Source organism: Nilaparvata lugens, chromosome 2 (genome assembly GCF_014356525.2).
Source record: "Nilaparvata lugens isolate BPH chromosome 2, ASM1435652v1, whole genome shotgun sequence".
In the NCBI taxonomy this organism is placed as follows: domain Eukaryota; kingdom Metazoa; phylum Arthropoda; class Insecta; order Hemiptera; family Delphacidae; genus Nilaparvata; species Nilaparvata lugens.
The window spans coordinates 82,732,170-82,758,677 of NC_052505.1; the positions used below are offsets into that span (position 1 = coordinate 82,732,170).

The 26,508-nt window shown below is 32.8% G+C and overlaps 1 protein-coding gene across 1 annotated transcript; it reads right to left on the reverse strand.

The window, feature by feature from the left end:
- Positions 1-5,305: 5,305 nt before the first annotated feature.
- LOC120349701 lies at positions 5,306-6,626 on the reverse strand. Its single transcript, XM_039420224.1, has 3 exons — positions 6,621-6,626; positions 6,019-6,160; positions 5,306-5,541 (listed from the first exon to the last, which is right to left on the reverse strand). The coding sequence occupies exons 1-3, from the start codon at positions 6,624-6,626 to the stop codon at positions 5,306-5,308; spliced, it is 384 nt and encodes a 127-aa protein (XP_039276158.1).
- Between the last annotated feature and the right edge of the window lie 19,882 nt (positions 6,627-26,508).

A 26,508-nucleotide genomic window follows, 5' to 3' on the forward strand; every position in this document is an offset into this window, starting at 1 on the left:
AATGTTGTAAAACAGGGTTTTTTGCAATTTTCTCGAAAACGGCTCCAACGATTTTGATCAAATTCATACCTAAAATAGTCATCGATAAGCTCTATCAACTGTCACAAGTCCATATCTGTAAAAATTTCAGGAGCTTCGCCCATCAATGCAGATAGATTTCCATTTCAGGCTCCAGATACGATTGGATCGAAAAAAATCAAGTGGATTAGATTGAGCATGAAAATCTCTACAATTAATGTTCAGTAACATTTTACCTAAAATTGAAAATAAGCTTTAAATTCGAGAAAATGTGATTATTCAATTGCAAATTATGTTGATTCTATTAAATCATCACTATGAAGAGATAGCAGACTCATGTGGGTCTCCAGCGTTATTGCCTGTCACCAGCTGGCTCAAATCTTTGAATAGTCGACTTGAGATGCGCGGGACACTAGCGTCAGGTGATCATTTTCATAACGGCAAGGAAAGAAAGTTGTGTGAGTGCGCCCCACACCAGATTTTATTTTCATGGCATGATCGCATCCCGTACAGCATAATTGTTTCAATTATTGATCTGTTACCTGGTTCTTTACCCTCTTACTGATATATTGTTCACCAAATATACAGTATTTGACGGAATAGTAAGCCAGTAAACCTTTCTCACCCCGTTCAGCACCTCAACATCTATTTTTCCATCCTCAGAGAACCACGCACCCAAATACTCATATTACGACACCTGGTCAAGCACCTTCCGTCAACCTAATTTCCACATTTTCTCCATACCTTTGAGACAACCATCACTTTGCTCTTCCTTACATTGGAACCATTCATTTTACTCTCCTTGCCATATTACCATGGGTAGGAAAGTATTTCTTTCCGAAAAAATTAAGGTACCCCAATTTCCAAATTTCTAAACGTTTCAAAATCCCCTGAGTCCAAAAAAGTGGTTTTGGGTATTGGTCGGTCTGTATGTGTGTGTGATGGTGGTGTAAACGATATCTCATCTCCCAATTAACGGAATGACTTGAAATTCGGAACTTAAGGTCCTTACACTATAAGGATCCGACAGAACAATTCGATCAAATGCGATTCAAGATGGCGGCTGAAATGGCAAAAAATGTTGTCAAAAACAGGGTTTTTCGCGCTTTTCTCGAAAACGGCTCCAACGATCTGATAAAATTTATACCTAATATCTCATTCATAAGCTCTATCAACTGCCACAAGTCCCCATATCTGTAAAATTTCAGGAGCTCCGCCTCATCAATGCAAAGTTTGATTTTAGATTCCCAATTATCGGGCTTCAGATAAAATTGAAACAAAAAAAATTCAAGTGGTAATGATTTCTACAATAATATCAGTAACATTTCACCTAAAATTGAAAATAAGCTTGAAATTCGAGAAAATGGATTATTCAATTGCAACTTATGGCAACTGTTGATTCTATTATTATCATTCACTATGAAGAGATAGCAGACCTCGTGTGTCTCCAGCGTTATTGTCCTGTCACCAGCTGGCTTAGATCTTTGAATAGTAGTCTTGAGATCTGCGTAAACATTAGCGTCAGGTGATCAATTTTCATAACGGCAAGGAAAGTTGGTAAGTGCGCCACGCCAATTTTTCTTTCAGTTCTGATCATCACAGCTGCTGGAGTTTTTCTGAAGACTCCGAGATCAGGACAATATCGTCATCATATAGGAGGGCTCTGGTACCAATTGGCCTCATATTCCAATATCCTACTTCCATGTTCTGTGTTCTCCTCGTGCATATCTGTGTTATCATCCATCACTAACATGAATAGAAGAGGACGGAGGCTGTCTCCCTGTTTCACATTTTATGTTTCTTATATCAACGTATTTCAATAGAAAATCATTTTGGTATTGCCTGTCTGCCTTCTGATAAAACATATGATGGAAGTGTTGGATGTCTCTCATGGAAAGTTTTCTGCATGAAAGGCGCCTTCTTTATGATTGCTACTGGTAGTAGCCAGACTGGTTGCTTTGTACCTAAATTTGGCGACTGTAGAAAGTAGACTGATCAGGTAGCTTCGGAATAGGTAAATTCTTTTGGCAGTCAAATGATAAAATTAATAAGTCTTGAGTCGTGTCCTGTAATTTTTGGTAGAATGCTTTAGCTCTAAGCTTGTATACTCGCATTTCGATCATTAAACCGCTTTTCTTTTCCTGGTCTTTTTCATTTTTAATTTTTTCTGTTAAACTCAAACAAGTTGAGCATACGTCTGTCCGAGGACTTCCAAATCCAAGATTGTAATTACAGTTGAAAATTTTTCTGAAACAAGATTCTTTTACAGGCACTGAACCTTCTTAAGACGAGTAGAGTTTAAATAATTTTCTTATGCTAAGTTCTGAGGGGAGGTACTTTCTATTAGCTGTTCTGCGTCGGCAGTAGTGACTTTCAACACATTTTAATTTTTCAATAAAAGTCATTACACAGTTTTTTCTAGGAGCAAATTCAGCAGCTCTCTTGAATCCACCTCTTTTTTCCTGTAAAATTCCTTCTTCATGGTACTGCTTGGTGATGTTGTTGATACGAAATCTTGAAATGCCCAGGATCCCACATAAAGTCTGTAAGCACACAGGCACTTTTTCCCTATTCATATTGCAACATAGTACTTGGTAGTTCTCATTTGTGTCTTGTAGCTTTTCACTTCATCTTGTTTCTTCTTTTGGAATCGTCTTCTCCTTTTTATGTTTCTTATATCAACGTATTTCAATAGAAAATCATTTTGGTATTGCCTGTCTGCCTTCTGATAAAACATATGATGGAAGTGTTGGATGTCTCTCATGGAAAGTTTTCTGCATTGAAAGGCGCCTTCTTTATGATTGCATACTGGGTAGTCTGGCAGACTGGTTGCTTTGTACCTAAAACAGAAAGCACCTTTTAGGCTATACCTAATAAGATTGCTTTCTTCTGGCTTAGTGTTTCAACAAAATGTTTACTATAATACATGTCTATAGGTGTCCCCGTTCTTGCAAAACTCACCAAGTCCAAAACTACAGTTTTGAGTTATACGCATAAATAGGATTTCATGACAGTAATACCATGCAAAATAGAGCAATAGTGTTTAGGTTTCAACACTCACTACATGTGATGATGAAATTTCATAATGAATAACATTTTGTGTTTGATTTCTTTCAAAAATAATAACTGGAAAAATGTCATTTCAATGAAAAATGTAATTAAAAATCGGAGTGTCATACTTGGTGAGTTTTGCCTCACAACAAACAGCAAATATTACTCACCATGTCCATTATAACCATAATCACCATAATAATGTCATTACTGTCTACTGATAATTTATGACAGTTGCTGAGTATTAAAAACTATAATCTCATTATAGAGCAATAGTGTTTAGGTTTCAACACTCACTACATGAATGATGAAATTTCATATGAATAACATTTTGTTTTGATATTCTTTCAAAAATAATAACTGGAAAAATGTATATTCATTACAACAAAAATTTCAGAGTATAAAAATAAAAAAAGACTGATTTTGGCAGTTTATGATTTTTTATTGGAATTATAAAACACCCACTTTAAGATGATTTTATTAGATTGGTGACATTTTTTTAATATTTTGAACAAAATTTTCATTAGTACTCGCTATACAAAATAATAAAGTGAAGAATTGGTTATTGTAATTTTATTGAAAAGTGGGATGGTATTGTACTGAGGTCAAATAGGAATTTTTAATCATCTTCTTCTTCAAAATCACTTGCTGCACTGGGTTCTGGATTTCGGTCTATCAATTCACAGTGAGGGAGTGAACTGAACCAGCATGAAACTCACTTGGAATACCCTGTTCTGCAGAGTCTCTGAAGATCATTGTATTTCTGATTAGATAAAGGAAAATAACTCCCATAAGATTATGAAGTGTTGGAAACATGTCAATATTAGCTCCTGACCTTCTCAACCTGCTAATGTTGATTGACTTGAAGTCTCCTGAGTGCCCATATCTGAAAAAAATGCATTCAGGGTCTGTTTTCTCGAATTTGAAACATTTGATTTTCATCCAATTTATTTATTGCCTTCACTGTCCCGAGTTCTATTTCTAAGATCGTGCTGGATAATTTTTTCAAATCATAAAAATCGGTGTGCTTCAGCTCAGTGACATTGTACGGCTTCACGTTTTTACTTTGTCGATTAGACCTGGCAGCTCTAAATATATTTAGCCAGTCATGCATAGTGTATACAGATAAAAATTTCTTTTGTTTTTCAATTGCACTATGCATGCTGTCGCACTCCATCATTGAATGCCCTGACTCTAGGAATGTGTGCTCAATTTTTTCTATTTCAGTAGTTTGAGCTACTTACCACAACAATGCCACCAAGTTTTGGTTTCGATTTTGACCCCCATATGTGTCTGAGAACAAGGAAACCTCAGTTACATGTGGCGGTAGACTTTTCAAGTAAGAATATAGGCACGTTCCTATTTCAATGCTCCCTCTTTTGCCTTCTATCTCTGACCATGTGAAACAGTGAGCATTATTTGGCGGTGCTCCCTCATAAATTGTTAAATTGTAACAACAAATTTTTCGTGTGTAATACATAGGAGAGACATCGCTGCTTGGGATTTGTAACACACTTTGTAAGTCAAAAGTAGCTGTTACAAATTTGTCTTCATTTGTGGCTCTTATTTTATAAACAGCCTTAGCTTCATTGCATTCTTGCTCTCTCGATTTGTGTTCCTCATACAAAGCTATAAAAGTTTGTTTATTTTCACTCTCTTCGTCATTTTTTATTTGGTCATATTTTACACAAATTTGACATAAATCCTTTTTTGGCCTGAAAAAAGAATAATTATAATTCAAGCAGAATACACGCTTGTATGATGTCAGGCTAACTGGCGGCGTTTGTTGTGCATTCAAGCATTCATCTTTGTACAATGAGTACATTATAGAAATTGATAGCTTGCTGTCAAGATATTTTCTCTTAGAACTTTTTCGAACATAATGTGATTCTGTTACAGGAAATTTCTCAATATGCTCTTTAATTTTTTTATTTCCTCTTCAGAAATTTTATTTGAAGGAGTGTGTCTTCCTCTGTTATCACTTCCTGCAAATAATGTTGCTACTTCTGACATGTTCTTAAATGCTGTGTTTATTGGACCATTGTTTTATTGAGTGTCTTCATGAAAAAGTTCTTACATACTCTGATTTGTTTGTCTTTTATTTTGAAGGAATACACTTTTGCATTACTTCGTTGTTTTTTAATATTATTGTTATCATTCACTTTTCGACGTTGAATGTTATTTGCTGTGACATTAGACAAAATGAAATCTTTCTTTCTATTGTATTCTTTCAATTTCAATAAGATGAACAGATTGCTAACCTGTCATCTTCAGTGAAGTTTACTGTACATTTATACATGCATTGGGAACAATCAATTTGTACAGGTCTTTTTTCTGGAAACAATTTCCCTTTAACTTTGTAACTGTCACCCAGGTTCCTTCTGTCTTTGGTTTTATTTCGGGCCCAGGTTGAAGGATCTGCCTTTTGCCATCTGCATGGTTTCTTTATGGGAATGTCATCATCTGCTGGATCTGAAACAAAATATTGAAACAAATTCCAGTGATACAGAGTAGTTAAAAAATGTAATTAATTTGATGAGTGGATTGTAATTAGTATAATGAATGTAAAAATAATATAGAGTGAATGTTTCAGTATTCATATGGCAAACTGATACAATAAGATACTTTACTTTACTTGAGATTTATGATAAGCATACGTTTTTGAGGGCAACATAACTTTGCAATCATACCTTGTCATGCTTCAGACAAACATTTTGGCTCACATTTAAACCTGTTCAAAATAATAGGTGGGTATTTTTTTAAAAATATCTCTTTATTTCTTTACATAGCTTTGATAATAATGCAGTGTCATTTGTGAAAAACGCCCAACTGTTTCACGTGCTCTAATATTGCATAAAAGTATTATAGTACATGGGTCGCTTGATATGAATGAAGTAGGCTACAGTTTTGTAGTAGTACTGTAATAAGTATTTTTTTACGATTGATTACCTTCGATCTCATTTTCGACTTGTCTTTCTTCTTCTCTTTGGATCTCGGTTTCAATATTATCTCCATTATCACTAGATTTGTCATCTGAATCACTACTTTCAGGTAGAGCCCAATCAGGATCTGTTGTAGAAAAATCTATTTCCTGCAACAATAAGTAAAACACTTCTGTAAAAACTAATCTCTACAACATTAATGCGAAATTGAATAATAAGACTAGAAATTATCAAAACCACAGATTTATTAAATAAAGAGATACTGCAATTTCAGTTGTTATACCATTTTAAATCTCTGGTGAACTTTCATAGATTGACAATGGTGTAACAACCGAAACTCCAGTAGCTCTTTAATTGATAAATCTGTGGTTCTGATAATTTCTAGTCGTATTATTCAATATGAATAATTACCACAATATCACCTTCACTACTCAAAAAGTGAAAAATTAATGCAATAATTTGGAATTAATGTACTGAAACTGAAATTTTTGTAATTTATCAAGTTCAATCTTTGATCAAACAATAATGATTTTTATTTTGCAAACCATTCACTGAGTATTTAGAAAAGAAGAGCAACTTACCATTGTTGAATTGTTATTTCAATCTGACTCCCATATTTATTTATTTATTAGAACAGTCACAAACACGATATTTGGAAAGAGAAACAGGCAATTGCCCAAAACTTCTTCAATTCCTTGATTTTGGCACATAAATAGTCCAAAGTGAGGTTAAGTTTAAAATTTCTGTTTTCACCAAAGATTAACACTCAGAGAATACGTATTCGAGATATGACTGATGAATTTTGAATTTCGAAGGGTTGATAAGAGCCGGAAATAACACAAAACAATCCGAAAGTTTCAATAATATTGAAATAAACTTGAAAATTTTGAGCAGAAAAATTAAAACTACTATCACTGCAACTATGTTGTTCACTCCATGTTCAACGTTGTTTCCTTCTATTTCACAATTACTTGATTCACTGGTATGAAGAAGGACAGAATTTGGATCTATGTTTGCAGTATCATCATTATCATTGTTTAAGAGTACAAGTTCACTTCCAGGATTAATAATAAACATTCCTTCTGGTAAATCCACTGGATTACAAATGTTTGAATCATCCTGGAATAAGAAAAGAAGAAAAAACTTTGCTTTAAATGTCTACTGTAGGCCAATTAGTATTCATGTGTATAGGAACCATGATTTCTCAATGTGTAGCCTACATTATACGGTGTCTAATCTGTATTATCAAAATGTTAGTAGTCTACTGACAGTGAAATTGCCACTAATAATATTTACAAAAACATGAGACTTGATTTTCCAAACCAGATTAATTTTCAGCCTATAAAAAAGCATGTCCATACAGTACTGACATTCAACAATTTAAATAACAACCGATGTACTGCAACAATAAGTACTAAAAAAGCTGTACAACATTAATGCAATGATACTGACATTCAACAATTTAAATAACAACCTATGTACTGCAACAATAAGTACTAAAAAAGCTGTACATCATTAATGCAACCATTGATTTTGAATGAATGCATGAATCTTGAATTTCTACAAATAAATTGATCGAGTTCAAACTTTGATCAAACAATAATGATTATTATTTTGCAAACCAAGGACTGAGTATTTAGAAAAGAAGAACGACTTACCATTGTTGAATTCTTCATGAAGTATATTTCCAAATTCTTTGAGAAGTTGTGTAGTTTTCGGTCAGGAGAACATAAGTTTGTCTGACCACCATTATTTGCTAGTCTATTTAGCGTTACCCAATGTGCACCATAGAGGCGAACTAGCGTTACACTCACAATTAAGTAGAAAATCTGATTGCTGGAACAATTCTGAGGAAACTCAATTTTCACAGAAAAAAAAAAAACATTTTCAAAGTCATCTTCATCAATACAATGTCCAAAATTGCTTCAAATTGTTATTTATCGCATAAAAACAATCCAAATATGAAATTTGAAATTTACACCCAAAAACGTTTAACTATGTTGCTAAGCTGGTTACTATGATCACTCGAATAAATTATTGTTTTAAACCAGAAGGAGAGTGATGTTCATGAAAAATAAAATTATTTTATTTATGAATTTACTGCTAATGTAGTAAAGTTGCCTTCTAAGAAGAGCTGAGTTGGTGTTATATATTTCATATTTTCTTATTGTATTAGGTCTAAGATTATAATGTATGTCATCGGCTAGAGGGAAATTATGCTCGTTTTTAAAACTGGAATTTGTTATGCAACTAAGATATAACTGTCGTATAGTTTTAACATCAAATTCACTGAACAAAATCTTACTATCATAAGTTCTAGGTTTCTTTAAAATTGTCTTTATGATGAATTTTTGTATTACAAAAAGGTTTTTAATGGGTAAATTCAATTTTTTAAAAACTTTAATTGCAATATTAGAAAACACACAATACACATTTTCATAGATCCGTCACTACAAAGATGTTGGCATTATTTTGATTGAGAGGGTCTGCAAGCAATCCCCTCCATCCACTCTCCGATCTTAATAGCTGCCTCCAGGTTGGCTGGTGGATACAACTTGAGCATTGTCGCAGCTTGGCTCTTCAATCCTCAAATGAAAGATGTCAGGATTATTTATGCTCGTTCCCAATCCCGTTGACCAGGAGCAGTTTGTGTTGGCATGGCTCGTTGTCCCAGGATTCTGCACCTATCTGCAAAGGCTCTTACTGTCTCATCTGGTCTCTGAGTTGTTGTCATCAATTCTAGGAGATATTGCTCTCTTGAGTCCAGCCAAATCGTTCCCTCAGGATCCGCTCAACTTCAGCAATGCCTGCCAACTGCTGGTTCAAATAATTCTGGACAGGAATCCAGACATGTTGCTGCTGTTCCGGTCACCTTTAAGCGGCAAATCAGTTTTCAGGTGATGATAATTCGGACATGATGTAGAGAAATGAAGGAATAATTCAGTCTTACCATCATCGATTGTGTTTTAAACACTCAGATCGATACATATTTACTCTCCCCATATACTCTTCAAGCATCACAGCTGAGGTACATTATTTGATCAATTTTTATCAGTGTTTAACTCTGATGCATACTACCAAGACTTGGAAGAATCCTCATAGGCTTGTTCATTCTGTCCCCTTTCCAATCACAGATGCCTTCTTCATTTTGGATTGTGCCTACATTTTGGATTTAGCCTACATTAAAAAAAATGTGGCCATCAACGAATATGTTTTTCTGTGTCTTGGACAGGCATCGGCTCCTTTTAAAATTCTAATAAAATGAAACAATAAAGCTACAATGATTCACAATAAAATTAACGAACCTTCCATCATCCCGAATCTCTGAGTTTATACCTCTTCAATACATCACAACTCAACAACTGTGAATACCTTTTTTTTAAATTGTAATTTGATTGTTCAATATTCAGATCTCACTTCGTTTTCATCAAAGTCCAAATTGAAAACCTTTTTCTAATTTTTTCAAACAAGAAACTTTTTATTTATCATCTGCTTTTTTTAAGTTAAATCAAACAGTTGATGTAGAAAATAAGTGGTCAATCTTAATTTTGTAAATTAGTCCAGCTTATTGTATCATTTATTTATTTATTGATTCGTGGACAGAATCAAGAATCATATAAATATGATTAGGAAGGAACAACAGGCTTGGCCCAACCTATCATATTCCCAAATTTTGATAAATTAATAAAATGTCCAAAAAATACGTAATGTTTCTACTGTAAAACGTTCAAGTTCAATTTTCGTCCAAAAATATATATATACATATATAAAAATATATATATCCGACCACATACTCCACCTATCATTGGCGGTGCTAGCCCTGTGATGGGTGGGCAGCAGGTCTCCTCACCTGCTTCAGTATCAGTGTCAGTATTCAGTATTCAGTATTTGATGTATAACATTGTTTTATGCTCACCATTCGAGTGCTTTTCGTAATTAATTTTTACCTTCCTTGCCCTATTACCATAGATAAGGAAAGTATTGCTTTCCGAAAAAAATTAAGGTACACCCAATTTCCAAATTTCTATACGTTTCAAGGTCCCCTGAGTCCAAAAAAGTTGTTTTTGGGTATTGGTCTGTGTGTGTGTGTGTGTGTGTGTATATATGAGTGTATGTGCGTCTGTGTACACGATATCTCATCTCCCAATTAACGGAATGACTTGAAATTTGGAACTTAAGGTCCTTACAATATAAGGATCCGACACGAACAATTTCGATCAAATGCAATTCAAGATGGCGGCTGAAATGGCAAAAATGTTGTCAAAAACAGGGGTTTTCGCGATTTTCTCAAAAACGGCTCCAACGATTTCGATTTAATTTATACCAAAAATAGTAATTGATAAGCTCTATCAACTGCCACAAGTCTCATACCGGTATCTGTAAAAAATTTAGGAGCTCCGCCCCATCTATGCAAAGTTCGATTTTAGATTCCCAAATTATCAGGCTTCAGATAAAATTTAAACAAAAAAAATTGAGTGGAAAAGATTAAGCATGAAAATCTCTACAATTAATGTTCAGTAATATTTTCACCTAAAATTGAAAATAAGCTCGAAATTCGATAAAATGTTATTATTTCAATTGCAAACTGTTGGCAACTGTTGATTCTATTAAATGATTCACTATGAAGAGATAGCAGACCTCGTATGTCTCCAGCGTTATTGTCCTGTCACCAGCTGGCTCAGATCTTTGTTTATAAGTAGACTTGAGATGCGCGTGCACACTGGCGTCAGGTGTTAAATTCTCATAACGGTAAGGAAAGTTGTGTGAGTGCGCCACACCAGATTTTTTCTATTTTATTCAGACGATCTCTCAGACATCGTCAGCGGCGAGGATGCTGACAATCAGATCCACTACCACCAAATCCAATGGCATATATTTCTTCGAATAGAGCAATAATTTTCTTGCAGCCGATTTATTCATTGTAACTATCACACAGATGCTCTTCATTGGTTTGTTGTTGATGAAGTTATCATTATCAAATGCACCAGATGTTCACTGACATCCTCCTCCAACTGCAAAATGGAGCATGATTGTTAAAGAAGAGTCAATTAGTGCAAAAAATTAGACTAGGTAGCGTAAAATGGGGTGTGAATAGCAACAGTTTTTTACGTTTTCATGTTAATAACTGAAGAATACTGATAATTTATATCTATTTATATTTTTCACAAAGAAGCACTGATTGGGGGAGAAAAACTAAGGATACTCCTTGTACCATTTCTCTCCTAAATTTAGATAACATTTTAAAAGTCCAAAATAGGGTTATGATTTCACTTTACTAAAATTTAGTTCATTTTCACTCAAAAAACAACGAAAACTAAGATTTTCAAATTTTGACTGATGAAAACAGAATAAAAAACAAAAATATCAGACTCAAATCACCATTAATTGGAAATTTTTTGAGTAATTTTACAAAATTTAGAGCCAGAAAAAACACAACTGCTCACTATTCAGCACAATTGAAAATGTTTCTATCATGATTAAAGTTTAATCTCAAATCAAATCAAATTATTTTTATTGCTTGAAAAATTACAAACAATGGTGTACACATCACAAATTTGTAATGATTTTATTATAATACCTACTTAACTAATCTTAGACACTAACAACTAGAGTAGATATTAGACAATATTCACAAAATTAAAATACAGTCATACAAAAATTGTGAAGAAAAAAAGAAATATCATGCTTCTCCTCCACGAAGGCTGTAGCCTGTGTGTGGAAAGGAGTCTGGTTTTTATAAAAAAAGTATAATAATTTGTGGCATAAGGTAAGGATAGTTTTTATAGATGAATAAATATTGTAATATCTGTTAAGTTACCTGCGGTATTGTACTAGAGTAGTTAAGCTAGGTAGTCTATTTTTAGAGAAAAAAATAATATAAGTAGATGAATAATTGCTTTAAAAAAAACAAATAATTCAATTTAATAACAAATTGGTACATACATGCAGTAAATAAACTAGAGTAGTATAAATTTATGTTTAGATAAATTTAGAAAATATTACTAAATGAAGAATAGCTTGAAAAAGTTGCCCCAATCATTCTAGATGAAATATGATATTCAAGGAGAATAATATGATAAATAGTTGAAGTAGAAATCAGTTCATATATATATTCAGTTAAAACATTGGAACAACACATTGAAAATTATTGAAAAATGTTGATATGAATATAACTAGGAACATACAGCTGGATCACGAGTTTAATATAATTATTGTTGATAGCTGGAATGGATCATGAGCTCTATATTTTCCCTTCCTATCTCCCTCAACCATATTTTAATGTATTTTTTGTACATATAGGGTGTACAGTTATGAACATTACGGAGGATGGTTGGCATGTTTCTGTATAAAATATGTGCAATGTAATGGGTGTTTGTTGTTGAATGATTTTCTATAAGTCTCGGAATTTCAATGCCTAATGAGTATGCTGAGCGTGTTGTGCGATTAAGAGTTATTTTTTTGAACATATTGTTACTATTTAAGCGAATGTAAAGAAGTAAACACTTGACATACAATCGTCGAATATCTAGAACATTGAACTCATCATAATTATATTTCATTTGTTGGCGTTCGAATGGGTTTATTCAGAGCTGTTTTAATAATTCGTTTCTGTGTAATGAGTAGAGGATTGAGTATGGATTTGTACGCCCCTCCATAGGCTAAAATTCCGGCAGTTATCACAGATTGGACGTAAGCAAAATAAACTTTTCTCAAATCATCTATTGTTAGAAATTGGCGTAGGTTTAGGAATATGTAAATAGATCTCCGGATTTTGTTTTTCAAGTGGTTTATGTGTTCTGACTATTTTAATTTATCGTCAACTATAACGCCCAAATATTTAAATATCTTTAGCTGTAGATTCAATATCAGCATTAATAATTGATAAATAAAATACCAGTTATTAAAAAATCATGAAAACATGCCTGTTGCTGTTCACCTGCCAGTTGGTGTGAATAGTAGCAACACCATATATGTCTTACCTTGATAATATAGATTCTGTTGCTTTAAAACCATTTCTGGGGTGAATAGAAAGAATATTTCGCTTTATAGAAATATTTTATCATCAATTATTTTGATTAATCTGATAATATTGATTCAATTTGGATTTATTAGTTCGAATTAAATTCAAATAGAATAAAGGTGTAGAATGTTAAAGATTCTATTTCAAGATTCAAAACATTCAATTAAAGATTTGATTGAATGTAAAATGTTCATTCATAATAATACTAAACATGAAAAAAAATTTAATTTGAGATAAGATGTCAATAATTGTCTCTTCTTCTGCAGCAGTCAGCATTGTTTGTTCTCCTTTTTGTTTAATTGTTTCTTTATTTTAATTTTTTTTTATTATATTTATAAAACACAGTATGATCCAGATTAAATTTCTTCCCTCCTTCTCTGTAGCTTTCGCCTACTTTTATAATAATAATAATGAGTTTCTGTTTGTAGGATGTCGATGTCTTTAATTGCAGCTAACATCACATTTCCATCATATTTTTTACACAGTTTTGTTCCAAGAACAGGTTTATACACTCGGGGCATTTTGTAAACCTAACTATCACAATTTAATTTTAAAATAACATAAATTAAATATAATAAACAGTTGTCGAAATAACTAGATGAACACAAATGGAATCGAATAACAACAGAACCTAAGTTGCCACAGCTGTTCAAAAGGTGCTGGTCAAATGACATCTGGTTGGAGGCTGTAAGTCCATATTCTACGGCTGGAAAGTCATCGGAAAAAGAGAGAAAAGTACTGTTTGCATCAGAAAACACGCTTTTCTACCAAATGCCAATCCCAACAATTAGATAACCGTGTCAATTAGATAACTGGTCAAATGACATCTGGTAGGAGGCTGTAAGTCCATATTCCACGGCTGGAAAGTCATCGGAAAAAGAGAGAAAAGTACTGTTTGCATCAGAAAACACGCTTTTCTACCAAATGCCAATCCCAACAATTAGATAACCGTGTAACTCATGACTCCTCGAAGGTTCAGACTTGGGAATGATATCGATATCTTTGTAATGATGTGTGGAAAGAGATTATCCATGATGGCAATCTCAAAAATGTTTGTCATCATAGGAAAAACAAGATGGCGGAAAAAATATGTGAATTTCCAAGAAATTGTCTGTAATTCTAATAATGTCGAGGATATCAGATCAATTCAGCCTTCTGGAAGCTACTTACATTGTCTCTGCTCATAGCCTTCAATTGGACATGCCTGAATCAATGCTGGCATAAACGGCTGGCTTCCTAGCCTTGCAAAAACTGCATTGTTTCCAGCATCTAAAATTCACAAAAAATATGTCAGTGACTAATATCAATGGAAAGTTGCCACAGCTGTTCAAAAGGTGCTGGTCAAATGACATCTGGTTGGAAGCTGTAAGTTGCATCAGAAGAAAAATTATAATATAGGAATATACAGGGTGTCCCAGGTGTAAACCCCGGCTAGTTTTTTAAGCGAGCCGCAATGCCCCTGAATGGGTGAGTTTTTGTTATTGTATTATTGGGCATTATTCCTCCTTAAAGGAGTGGCCCTTAGAATTGTAAAATTATTTATTTAATTTTTTTTATTTTATTATTTTTTTTAATTTTATTATTATTTTTTTTTTTTTTTTTTTTTTATTTCTATCCCATCATCCAATTAGTGACGCGCTATAAAAGACCAGATAATATGAGTTAAACAGAAAAATTTTGAATTAAGGATGAAAATACAGTGATAATACAGCTAATTAATCTAAAATAAGCATTAATAAGATAAATTAGTAATATAATTTTGGATAACGAGACTCTCAATGAAACCAATCTACTATCTGCGCCTTTTTTCAACATAAAAAAAAATATATAAAAAAATAATAAAAAAAGAAGGGCAACCACTGCCACCACGAGACCAACCTCTTTCATGTTGGGACCACTGGATAGGGCATAACCAGTGGTGGGCTTCCCAACACCCGTGGTACCTAGTTATTGTCACGGCTAGGTCGGCCGGGTTCCTGCCCTGTTGCCTGAAAATAGGCTTGGGGTTAATTTAATAGTCAAAACATTGCCAATTGGAAGTAGAATTACGGATCAGATAAGTTAAGTAATTAATAATTTGAATCAAAATAAAAGCCAAGACTTTGTCAATTCCAATAGTAATTTTGAAAATTGAATTATGAATCAGAGAAAGATTAAGTTAAGTGATAACTTGATAATTTTGAATCAAAATGAAAAGAAAGGGGGTCTCTGAAATTAAAAGAAGACAATCATAAAAAAATAAAATAAAAATATGAGAAAAAAAAAACATTGAACATTATTTGAATAATCTAAAATGAGATATAAAACAACAATATTATTAATATAAAACGATGTAATAACTTGAAATAATGAGGACTATCCTCCATCAAGATGCATCCGGCAGATAGAAATAGACCTATGCAAAATTTGAATAATCCTATTTTTAATAATGTTTATATCGGTGATCCCTAATAATGATAGATTTTTAACAGTCTTATTTGGAAGACCTCCTCTAGCGCCAAAAACAAGAGGTAAAACTTCCACACTATTCACTTCAAATTTTGATTTAACAGATTCAGAAATTTGTAGATATTTTCCTTTTTTTTCTTGAAAGGCCTCTATTAGGGAGTTATCTTGTTCAAATCTGACTGTGACATCTATAATGAGGCTCTTGCCTGGTGTTTTGATGACCAGGTCAGGTCTCAAGAGGCCACTATCAGACTTGAACAGTTCTTCTTTTGCCACTACAAATCCAGAGTTTAACATTAATTCTTCAACTTCATCAACTATGAAGTTGTGCCTTGATAACCTGGCTCCTTTTCCAAAGGGGCACTCTCCTAAAACATGACCGAGTGATTCAATTTTATGGTGACAATGTCTGCATAAAGGATCAACTGTAGCATCAACTCTGGACATACATTCATTAAGCGGAAATACATTTGACCTCATTTTTAACAGGTCTATTTCTTCTCCCGGATACAAAATATTATCCAACAGCCAACAATTGCTAAGTTTATTATTTTTAAAACATTTAACACCCTTACCCTGGGTAGTCTGGGATTCCCAAGAAGAATGCTCTTTATTTTTTAATTTTTCTTTCGCCAAGTTTAATTTATCTAAAGAAACAGGCCAATCAATATTTAAATTGTTGGCCATGTTTCTGCATTTTATTCGAATCTTTTCTTCAATCAAATTTTCCCAACGTTGGTCAGTTCATTTATTTTATTTATTCATTTATTGTATAAAATACTATAATAATAATAAAATTATGACATTGGAGGAAAAACTAGGCTGAGCCTGTACTATTTCTCTCCAAAAATTTTGATAAAATGTTGATGTTGTCCAAAAGATAAGGTTATGTAATCTCACACTGCTTTGTCACTTGATTTCCGGTCCAGGAATGATGATTTAAAATTTTGAATTTTGAAGGTTGATTTTATACTCTAAATAAATCACAGAATGTTTCACAATAAATTAAAAACTTAAGAAATATTGCACTTATTTAAAAAATTTGAATACAGAATCAAAAACCTACTCACTATTTGTTATTTACAGCTGAAATTGAGAAAATTAAACTGCTCATAGCTTTTAAATGGGCTGGAATAGCTATTCTTTCCAATCTAGGAAATCCCAGACCCCCATCTCTTTTCCTAGAGTAAATTAAACCATCCGATGTATTAGATGGCAAATGTAAAATTTTTTTAATTTTGCCCCTCAATTCACAATCGAGTCGAGAGAAAATATTCCCGCTGGGAAGGTCATCAATCATAAGGTGGTAATATCCGGGAAGTATAAACTTTGAAATGAGGGCAACCTTCTGCATAGGCTTCAAGCAGAGTTTGGAAGCTCTATCTACTGAACTCAAAATTTCATTATAATTATTCTCGTTATTCAATCCGAGGTTGCCTGTAAAATAGGCTCCTAAGTACCGAAAGGGTTCATCAATTTTATATTCCTTGATGAGTGTATCATAAACTTTGATTTTCGAGTCACTTTGGATCCACGTATCCCTCCAGGCTTTAAAGCCAAGAGAACCACATTTATTAGGGGATAGGGGAAGGCCTACTTTTTCCAAATAATTAATACTGAGATCGAAAAGTTTTTGCAATTCGTTATTGTCATTGCCTAGCAGGATGAGATCATCTGCAAAGGCAAGCACTGGAATTTTGTTACCATTAGTTGTTGAAAAACCTATATCAGACTTATTTAAAATTTCGATCAATGGGTCTAATATACAATTGAATAAGAAGGGGGAAAGAGGATCACCCTGTTTCACCCCCCTCTTAATCGGAACGGTTTCATTCCCACAGTTTTTAAGGACAGTTTTTGAATTTTGATACATACTTTTAATTATTGACCTAGTTTTGTTATCTATCCCTAAGCGTGAAAGACAGCCTATGATGGCGTCGTGTGAGACGCTATCAAAGGCTTTCGAAATATCTACTATTCCAAAATTCAAATTTGTCTTTTTCCCTAATTTGATTATGCTATTGAAAGCGGCAATGTTTTCAAAACGGCCATTCCCTTTCATGAAAACTTTCTGGGCTTTATCTAAATTTACCATTTTGTGTAACCGGCGATCCAAACAACCACTGTAAAGCCTACTCAGAAGGTTGCCAACAGTGATAGGTCTCCAATTTGTTCCTTTAGTTAAATCTTTACCCTCTTTAGGGATAAAGGTTGTATAGTTGAGGGACCATTGATCAGGATAAAACTGGTGAAAAACAAGAACATTAAAAAGGGCCGAAATATTTTCATAATTAGTGGGATTTTTGAGGATTAATTCCCGCTTAATACCATCAGGGCCAGCAGCACCATTTGGTTTCATTCGCTTTAGAAATGTTCTAATTTCCCTATTTGAAATGAAATTAATACTAATTGGTGGACTAGGACCAATTTGGAAATCAAAGGACGATCTACTTTCTTTATTCCACAGATCATTATAAATTTTACAAATTTCAAGACGCGGCGGTAGCTCATTGGGGATATCAAGAAGATTTTCCATTTGGTTTTTCCTACATAGGTCAGCAAGTCGGTTAGGACATTTCCGATACATTTCCTGGGTATTGGCATATCTTTTTCTTTTGGAACTTTTATTATGACGAGAGGAATTCCTACTATAAAAATTTTGTGATTTTTTCTTTGAAGTTTCATTAGCACCATTTAAAATTTCATCAGTTACTTTGTTGACTAATTCAGAAATTGTTTCCTCAGATAAAAATTCATTATTATTCCACTTGCTAAATAACCATTTGCAAATGTCAGATTTATGTTCAGTGTCAAGCCAGCTGTCCCTAACTGAATCACACCAAGAGACCTGAGGTTGAGTTAAAACATTAATAGTAGCTTGTTCAGAAGTAGGGGAAATAGGTTCATCATCAGAAATTTCATGAATAGACGGTGTAGAGTTTGCAAGAATCAGTTTATTCTGATTTTTTAGTTGTCTCACTTTTTCACGCAATTGAATTTTTGATTTCGTCGGGAGGAGTGGCGAAAGATCGTTTACATAATCCATCATAGTTGTTCTTGTTTGAAAAAAATTAATTAAGACTTTAATTTCTGAAGCAGACCAAACAGATAATTTAGCACCCCGGTTGGAAGGGTTATTAGTGGCAGCTAAACTTGTACGTTCTAAAATTCGTTCATTGGGATGTTTGTGCCGCTTGTGCTGAGATAAACCAATTTTTGTTGCAAAAGAATTGTTACAAATAGTACAATTGAAATTTAATAAAACATTTGGATTTGAAGGTTTGCACTTAGGTACATGACAAAAGGCCGCATGTGGCTTAGGAAATTTTTTATTACATTTATTACATTCAAAATAAATATCAAAATCAGAATGCATGTTTTTATGATGAAGAAAGAGCTCATTAGCTTTTTGGAAAAAATTATTACAAAGACTACAAACATTTTCGATCAGAGGGATCGAATATGAGACCAATTTTGCAAGGGCCATAATAAAAAGGAATGAAATAGAACAACAAAATACTAAATTAATATTTAGTCCTCGAGGCTAGGGACTGTACTGCAAATTTAAAACTTGGACATTCCTTAGACATTACATGATGTGATGATGACCTTCCCGCTCTAATACAATTTGCGCAAGAAACTGTAGTAGAGGAGCAATCCTTAGCAATATGTCCTTCCTTTCCACACTTCTTGCAAACAGACTTTGTTAATCTGCAAGATTTGATAGTATGGCCAAATGCCAAACACTTTAAACAGCGAGCTGGTTCAAGCCAGTCGGAGACCTTGCACGCCTTCCACTCCAAGAACAGACGGCCTTTATTTATAATATTATCTCTAATTTTGCCGTTACATTCGATTATATAGTGGAATCCATTTTTACTAAAATTTTCAAATTTTCTGATAACTTTCAGCGAGGATGGTCCTTGAAATTGTTCTTTTTCCGTATCGTCGAAATTTTGGCTGAAGATTAAATTGGCCAAATTATCCTCTTTAACCTCAAGTGGGACATCAAAAATTTTTATACGAGGTTGGAGACCAACAGGCCTACTGGCCTGAAGGCCAACCTCCTCTAAACGCTTGTCCGAAAGAATTTTCTCCGCCTGTTCTTTGGAATGAAAGGTCAATGCAAGTCCCTTCTTTGAAACCAATCTTTTTTTACGAATAATTTGGAAACCATCATCGGATGGTTTAATCATTTTTTGTAAAGTGTCTTCTGTCTGAACGCTAGACCAGTCATTCTCAATAGAAATATTTGGTGTAACTAGGACTACTTTAGACAGATCGTCAGTGTTGACTTCAATTCCCTCAACTTTCTTCCCATTGACTTGACGAACCACAGTCGAATAACTCTTTTGTTGGGATGACTTCTCATTGTTAACCAAAGCAGAGATATTCTTCACTATATTTGATTCAACAGAACCCGCTTTTTTGCATATTTTGTCGTCCAATTTCAAGATTTCAGATTCCAAATGATTACTTATTTTCTCATTCAATTTTTCTTGCAAATCATTATTTTTGGATGCAATGAAGTCTTTAATTTTTCTTGTTTCTTTTTCCAAATTATTATCCATTTTAGTATTCAGCTCACTTTTGACAATTTCACGTACATTTTCTCTTACACCAACCACAAGATCGCTCATCAGGGTACAAATACTCTCACCAGAATTGCTCATCAGATTTTCATAGTAATTTTTTAACTCCATTTTACTCGATTCTTTGATATTTATGATATCACCACGAACTGCTACAGAGAATTCTTTTAATTCCTCACTAAACTTATCTGTATATTCAACTAACTGTGATTGCATTTGCTGCAGACAACATTGTTTGAAATCATGCATTTCTGTTGCAAGTTTAAGCATCGTTTTATTAACATCCCCATTGTTCTCTTTACCAATCAAAAGTGAATTTTGCCTCTTTATTGTAGAACATAGTACATTCGTTGTATTCTTCAATATTCTGAGTGATTCATCAATGTCAGACCTTGACTGTTTTGACAGAGTTTTTGTGCCTTTAGTCAAGTGCAATAGAGCATTCTCGACCACCAATTGAATATTACTCTCGATAGTGTCGGTATTTAAAGTCACACTCTTTTCAAGGTCATTAGATGTTAATGCTTTCAATTCCTCCTTAGCAATTGTTGAGAGGTAGGCAATATTGTCAATACTATCTGCCATTTCAACATCAGACATTGTGAAAAAAAAAACTTGAAACAATAAAAAAACAATAAAAAGTTGCAACTGAGATAAGCAAATGATAATTTATGTTACCGAAACCTTCTTCCTCTCCTTTTTCCCCTAAAGCGTCAAAAGAGTCTTGCTTTGCCCACTCAATCAGGGTTAGAGTGAAATAGAACACAGAGTAAAATCAAACTGTTTAAACATAAAAGAAAAATTAGAAAAGAACAAGATATGAACAATACTGAGTAATTCCATAAAATAAACAATAAAATAATAAATTCTCAATGTAATTGAAAGAGATCTTTAAATGCAGATAATATTGTACAAAAGGTAATTAAGAAATAAGTTCTAAGAATTATTTAATGCTGGTAAAACAATTGATGGGTAAAAAAAGACAATCTCGAGATTTCTCAGATATTATTGTACAGAAATTGACAATAAATAGCTTATAAATCCAATAAATTATCTATAAGATTAGAAACTGGAGGGATTACATGAAAAGGACCGGAATAATGATTAATGATGTAAAAATTTAAAAGAAAAAACAATAGTATCAAAAAAAATCTCAAAACTTCATTTACCCAGGTTACTATGGTAGACTGGGTAAATAAAAAAAATTTTTTTTTTCAACAGTTTTGTCAATAATTCCACTCCAAATCCTTAAAATTATCAAAAAAAGGATGAAGGATAAGAGGATTAACAGAAAACAGTGAAATAATAATTATTATTGAGAAAAAAAAACAAAATAAAATAGAAACAAAAATCTTATAAGTTTATTATTAGTATAGGTTGCTATGGTGATCTAGGCTAATTGAAAAAAATGTCAATAATTTTGCAAATATTCCAAGAAATAATCAATAAAACTTACAAAAATTATTCGAATCATAGTCCTTAGTGTTCCTGGGTGGCAAAGCAAGTAGAAGGACACTCAATCATAAAAATTATCCTTAAAAAATTATTCAATTGAAAAAAATTTTTTTCACAGCACTCACTAGTAGATGTTTACTCCATGAGACTTAAGCTGCGTACACATACTCGTGCTTCCAACCCGCACCGAGCACGCTCCTCCCTCGTACCGCCCACGTACCACCATCGCACAGCAATCGCTCCGCCTCCGCTCTCTACTCGCACCGATCATGAACGTTACGGAAGATGGTAGATCTTCTCGCGTTCCCCGGTCGAACCATTGTTGCTCGCCGGTCGATCATCAATCGCTCTGCTGGAGTGACGTTCGGTCTTGGAGCGGAACGAAAGTCTGTACGCACCTATAGATTCTACATGCAATTTGCAACAAAAAATTTTCAGTAAAATTTTCTCCTATCGACCTTCGTTTTCGAGATATATCGATTTTTCGATATTTTTCAAGTAGGCATACTTCCAGTCATTAAATCGTCAATATCTCAAGAACCATTGGTCTTAATTGAATTTTAAGGACATCGTTGAAAAGAGGACAAAATTTCACATTGATTTGAGGTATAAAACATGCCAAAGTCGATTATTGAGTAGTATTTTTTAGCGGTCAAAGTTGAAAAAGAGTGATTTGAAGTTTTTTTGAAAACTTCAGACACATTTTTCTCGATTTTTTTTCCAGGGTATGAAATAATTTTTTCGCCCCACTTGGATGTAATGAGCTGGTTTACGTGCGTCATATGGAGGCCGAAAGTGATTGTTTTCTGGCCAGGCCGGTAAAATTTTTACGGCCCTAGGGCTGTAAAATAACCTTGAAGTCAGCTGATTCTGATTTGATGTGAACGTATTTACAAAATAGTTTATGAAACGGAATAAGTTTATGCTTCTAGAATTGAATAAAGTATTTTGCAATAAGATACTATCATTTTATTTGGATGAATGAAATACAAATGAGATATTATAAACTATTCAAATTCAATTTTCAGAGTATAATAGAATCTAACCTCAAACCTCCTAGTACTGCGTTTATCACGGAACATAGTGGATAAACAGAATCATTTTATGCTTCTAGAATTCAATAAAGTATTCTGCAATAATATACTATCATTCTATTTGGATGAATAAAATACAGATAAGATATATATTATTATAAACTATTCAAATAATTCGATTTTCAGAGTAGGATAGAACTTCTAACCTAAATTTCCATTGACATTGAGATTGGCCAAATTTCAAGTGTGCTAAAACAGCTGATCAAAAACTTTTCATTATTTGTGTTTATCATTCAATAATTAAAACATTTATAATAATATCATCTTATTGTCATTTGGAAGAATAAAAAGTTTAAACTCAACCTCTTACATAATTGAACATAATCTTTTAGGTTATTTAGACAAATCAGAAAAAAATAAAAATACTTGGACAATTTCCTGATATTCAGATTACCTCAGAATTGCTAGAGCTATGACCTTCCACTTTTGCTTTTGGAAGTGCTTATAATAGACAATAAATTATTTTCATATATATATTGTTTATTTTTCTGTGTGGCGAAAAATAACGTTCTCACCATGGGCAAAAATGTTTTTCCGGCTCTCAATCTTTTCTAGTCCGAGGCCGTAGGCCGAATTGAAAACCGATTTCGAGCCAGAAAAGTCTCATTTTCGGCCCTAGGTGCGAAATATACTATTATAGCGCAAAAACTTCCTTTTTTGATTATCTTTCGAATGAGACCAAATACAGGTGTCTAGCTCAAATCCTCGAATCAGAATTTCAGTTTAAATTCGATTTTTTAATTAAAAACGAGACTTATCTTGTTTGAGTGTGAATAATTGTCTATAATTTGATAGCTTTGTATCGAGTGATTGAGGGCGTAAAAATACTTTTTCTATAGGAAATTTGGCTGAGAAATTCAATGAAACTGGTGAGGAGTTCGTATCTGCAATTGTTATTGAGATACAAGTTGAAAAAAGTTCAAAGACCCAGGTTTTCAAAATTGTCGGCCGAGCGGCTACCGAAGAACGGAAAGATGATCATGATTCAAGATCATATTGTGATAATATGATTTAGCATCTAAGGTTACCAGCTGTAATGAACACGTCACCCTGTGATAAATTGTATACTGGTATTAAAACGGTAGTTTGGAGTTGAAGTGTAATTGATTGATACCAGCTGTAGATAATGGTTCCTTAGACGACCTATACAGATAATTATCACTCCCCTATCATGAAAAACTGGAAAATGTTGAAAAAAAATTATTCGCCTGTGAAAGAGAGTTGTTCATAATCCACCTCATGAAAGAGAGTTGTTCATATTGCATTTATTAATTACTGAAGAATGACAGAATAATTTACAATTTTTTTAATTTAGCTTAGCTAATTCATCCTAAAATGGAAGATAAAAAGAATATGGAATTCTGTGTGATTCATCGTACATCGCATATTTCTGGACCATCTATTGACAGTCTACAACTATGAAAACATTGAATTAATCGTTTAAACACTGATTTAACCTATTTTTTTTTCAATTCAACACTATACTGATAGATATTACTACCAATTGATTGAGAAGAATATGTTTTCGGAATAATGAATGCTGCATGACTAAGCACATAGGAAGACCATATTGAAATGTAAATGAAAATATTGATTGTCAGATAAATTTCATGATTCACCAAATAAAGTCAAGTGTAACATGAGATACATTAACTTTTTGGTGATACGAAGTTCGCCGGGTTAGCTAGTTGTAAATGAAGCTTTATTATTAATAGTCAATGATGAAAAAAGACAATCACCAGAAATACTTTAAATTCTGAGGGACCAGTAAGCCATTATATTTGAGTAGTTCAATCACTTTCATTATGGACACTGGATACATTATGAACAATAAATACGTATGAAATTTATTAGCTACAGAATAAAAAACTTCTGATTGCAGTGACCCGACTACTACAATATGAATAACCATTTGGTTCAAATATAAGGAACTACTCACATGTCTCATCAACTCGTACTTTTTATTCACAAAATATTAACAAAAAATATAATAACTGTCGGGGCCTAGCCTTTTATAGATATAGAGATAGAAGATAGAAGATAGATATCATCAACATATTTATACAAATGTATATTATAAAATAATGTTCAATTCAATTTTATTCACAACACACAAAAGTACAATGAGAAAAACAATATACAATAGAACAATATTACAATTACATTATATGATTGTTTATTTGATTTATCTATCTATATTGCACTGGTCTTGATTATATTATAAAGAGCTAGCTGTATTAATTCTAAAATCATGTTAAATATAGTAAGGAATGTTGAACTCGTGGGTAGAGCACAAGATTTCTTTTTCTAGCCACGTCAATTATTTAATAAAAAATTATTTATTTTCTTGTAACACTGTTGTTAATTGGTGAATAAATTTGATTTGATTAACAATAGATAGCCTAACACAAAAATGAGATAAAATAATTTTATTACTAAAATGATGTGGTTTGCTGAAAAAGAGGGGGAAAGTTGGATTGTGTATATTATTTATCATGGATGTTTTCAAGTTATTCATAAATTTTAATATGTTTGCTGAATATCCTGATAAAGGGGAACCAAACCTTCTTATTGTAGAAAACATTTTCCATCAAATGTAGAATAATTTTGGTTTTTGTATTCTTTGGTGGAGTTGAGTAATACTCAATCTCAAATTTCATTATTTGTATTCATATTAGTATTACATACATTTTCATTTAAAATGTTTATAGCTTCTTCTTTTGGAATAGCCCACTAGTAATATTGATGACATCAGAAGATAGAAAACTGCATTGTCTGGTATTGTTATATCTTTGTTTTTTTTTCAATTAATTGGTGAGAATTTGAAACTGTATGATATCAAATTGAATTTGTATATTGATTTGATTTAATTTACAATTTTTGTACTTGAGAGGTGAATTTCTGTAGAATAAATTCACCCCAGGTTAAAGGACCTATTTTGTGACATTAGAGTTGTTTTCTGAATATTCATATAATAATTATTTATATTATATAATATAATTAAATAATCCATAGAGGTGGTTATCATTCTTATTTTATATTTATTCAAGTTTTGAAATTGTTCCACATTCTGAAAAGACTGTGTTTTTTATAATTACTATAATTATGTGTAAAATTATTCCAAGATTAATTATAAAGTTGATAGCACTGATAAACTATTGTTTTCGTTATCGTAGCTTGTTCTCTTATTAATTGGAGGTGATATTACTCATGAGTTCTTTTCTTTTTCAATAATTCTGGTTTTTGTATTTGTGTCTTATCTACTTCATGTATGAAGTAATGTTTTATTGCATTTCGAATCTTTGTAACTTCCAAATTCAGTAACTGACCATCTATAATTGAATAGGCGTCTAGAAGAAGGGCATAAAAATGTTACATTTTCAATATTTTGCAGTAGAATGAAAAAAGGTAGGGCAGTTTTCTCAGCCGGTGCAACAGGTTTGAAAGTCACATATTATGCCTTTATTCCACTAACAACTCTCCACAAATACCATTACTGGTGACGATTTCAGCTTACTATGATTTTATAATTCTGTCATTTATTGAACCACTCTTGTTTTTAAAGCTTCTTTAGAATTCTATGGAGCAGTAGATGTAGACAGATATAAGGGCTCTGACTATCGTGCTAGACTATGCGACACCGCCACCAATGCCACTCGCCACCATTCAAATAAAAACAAATTATAGAGAATTATACAGTCATCGTATGTAAACTTTCCAATGCTGTGAATTCCATACAGTGAAAAGTAGGCTTCTAATTTAAAGACTGGTTTAAAATTATTCAATTATTCTATTTATTAATTACTCAATGATTGTAATACAAACCTTCAGTTTGAAGGTAAACTTTGATAGAACTCTTGATGCTCCTCTTCAGCCAAGAAACGAGT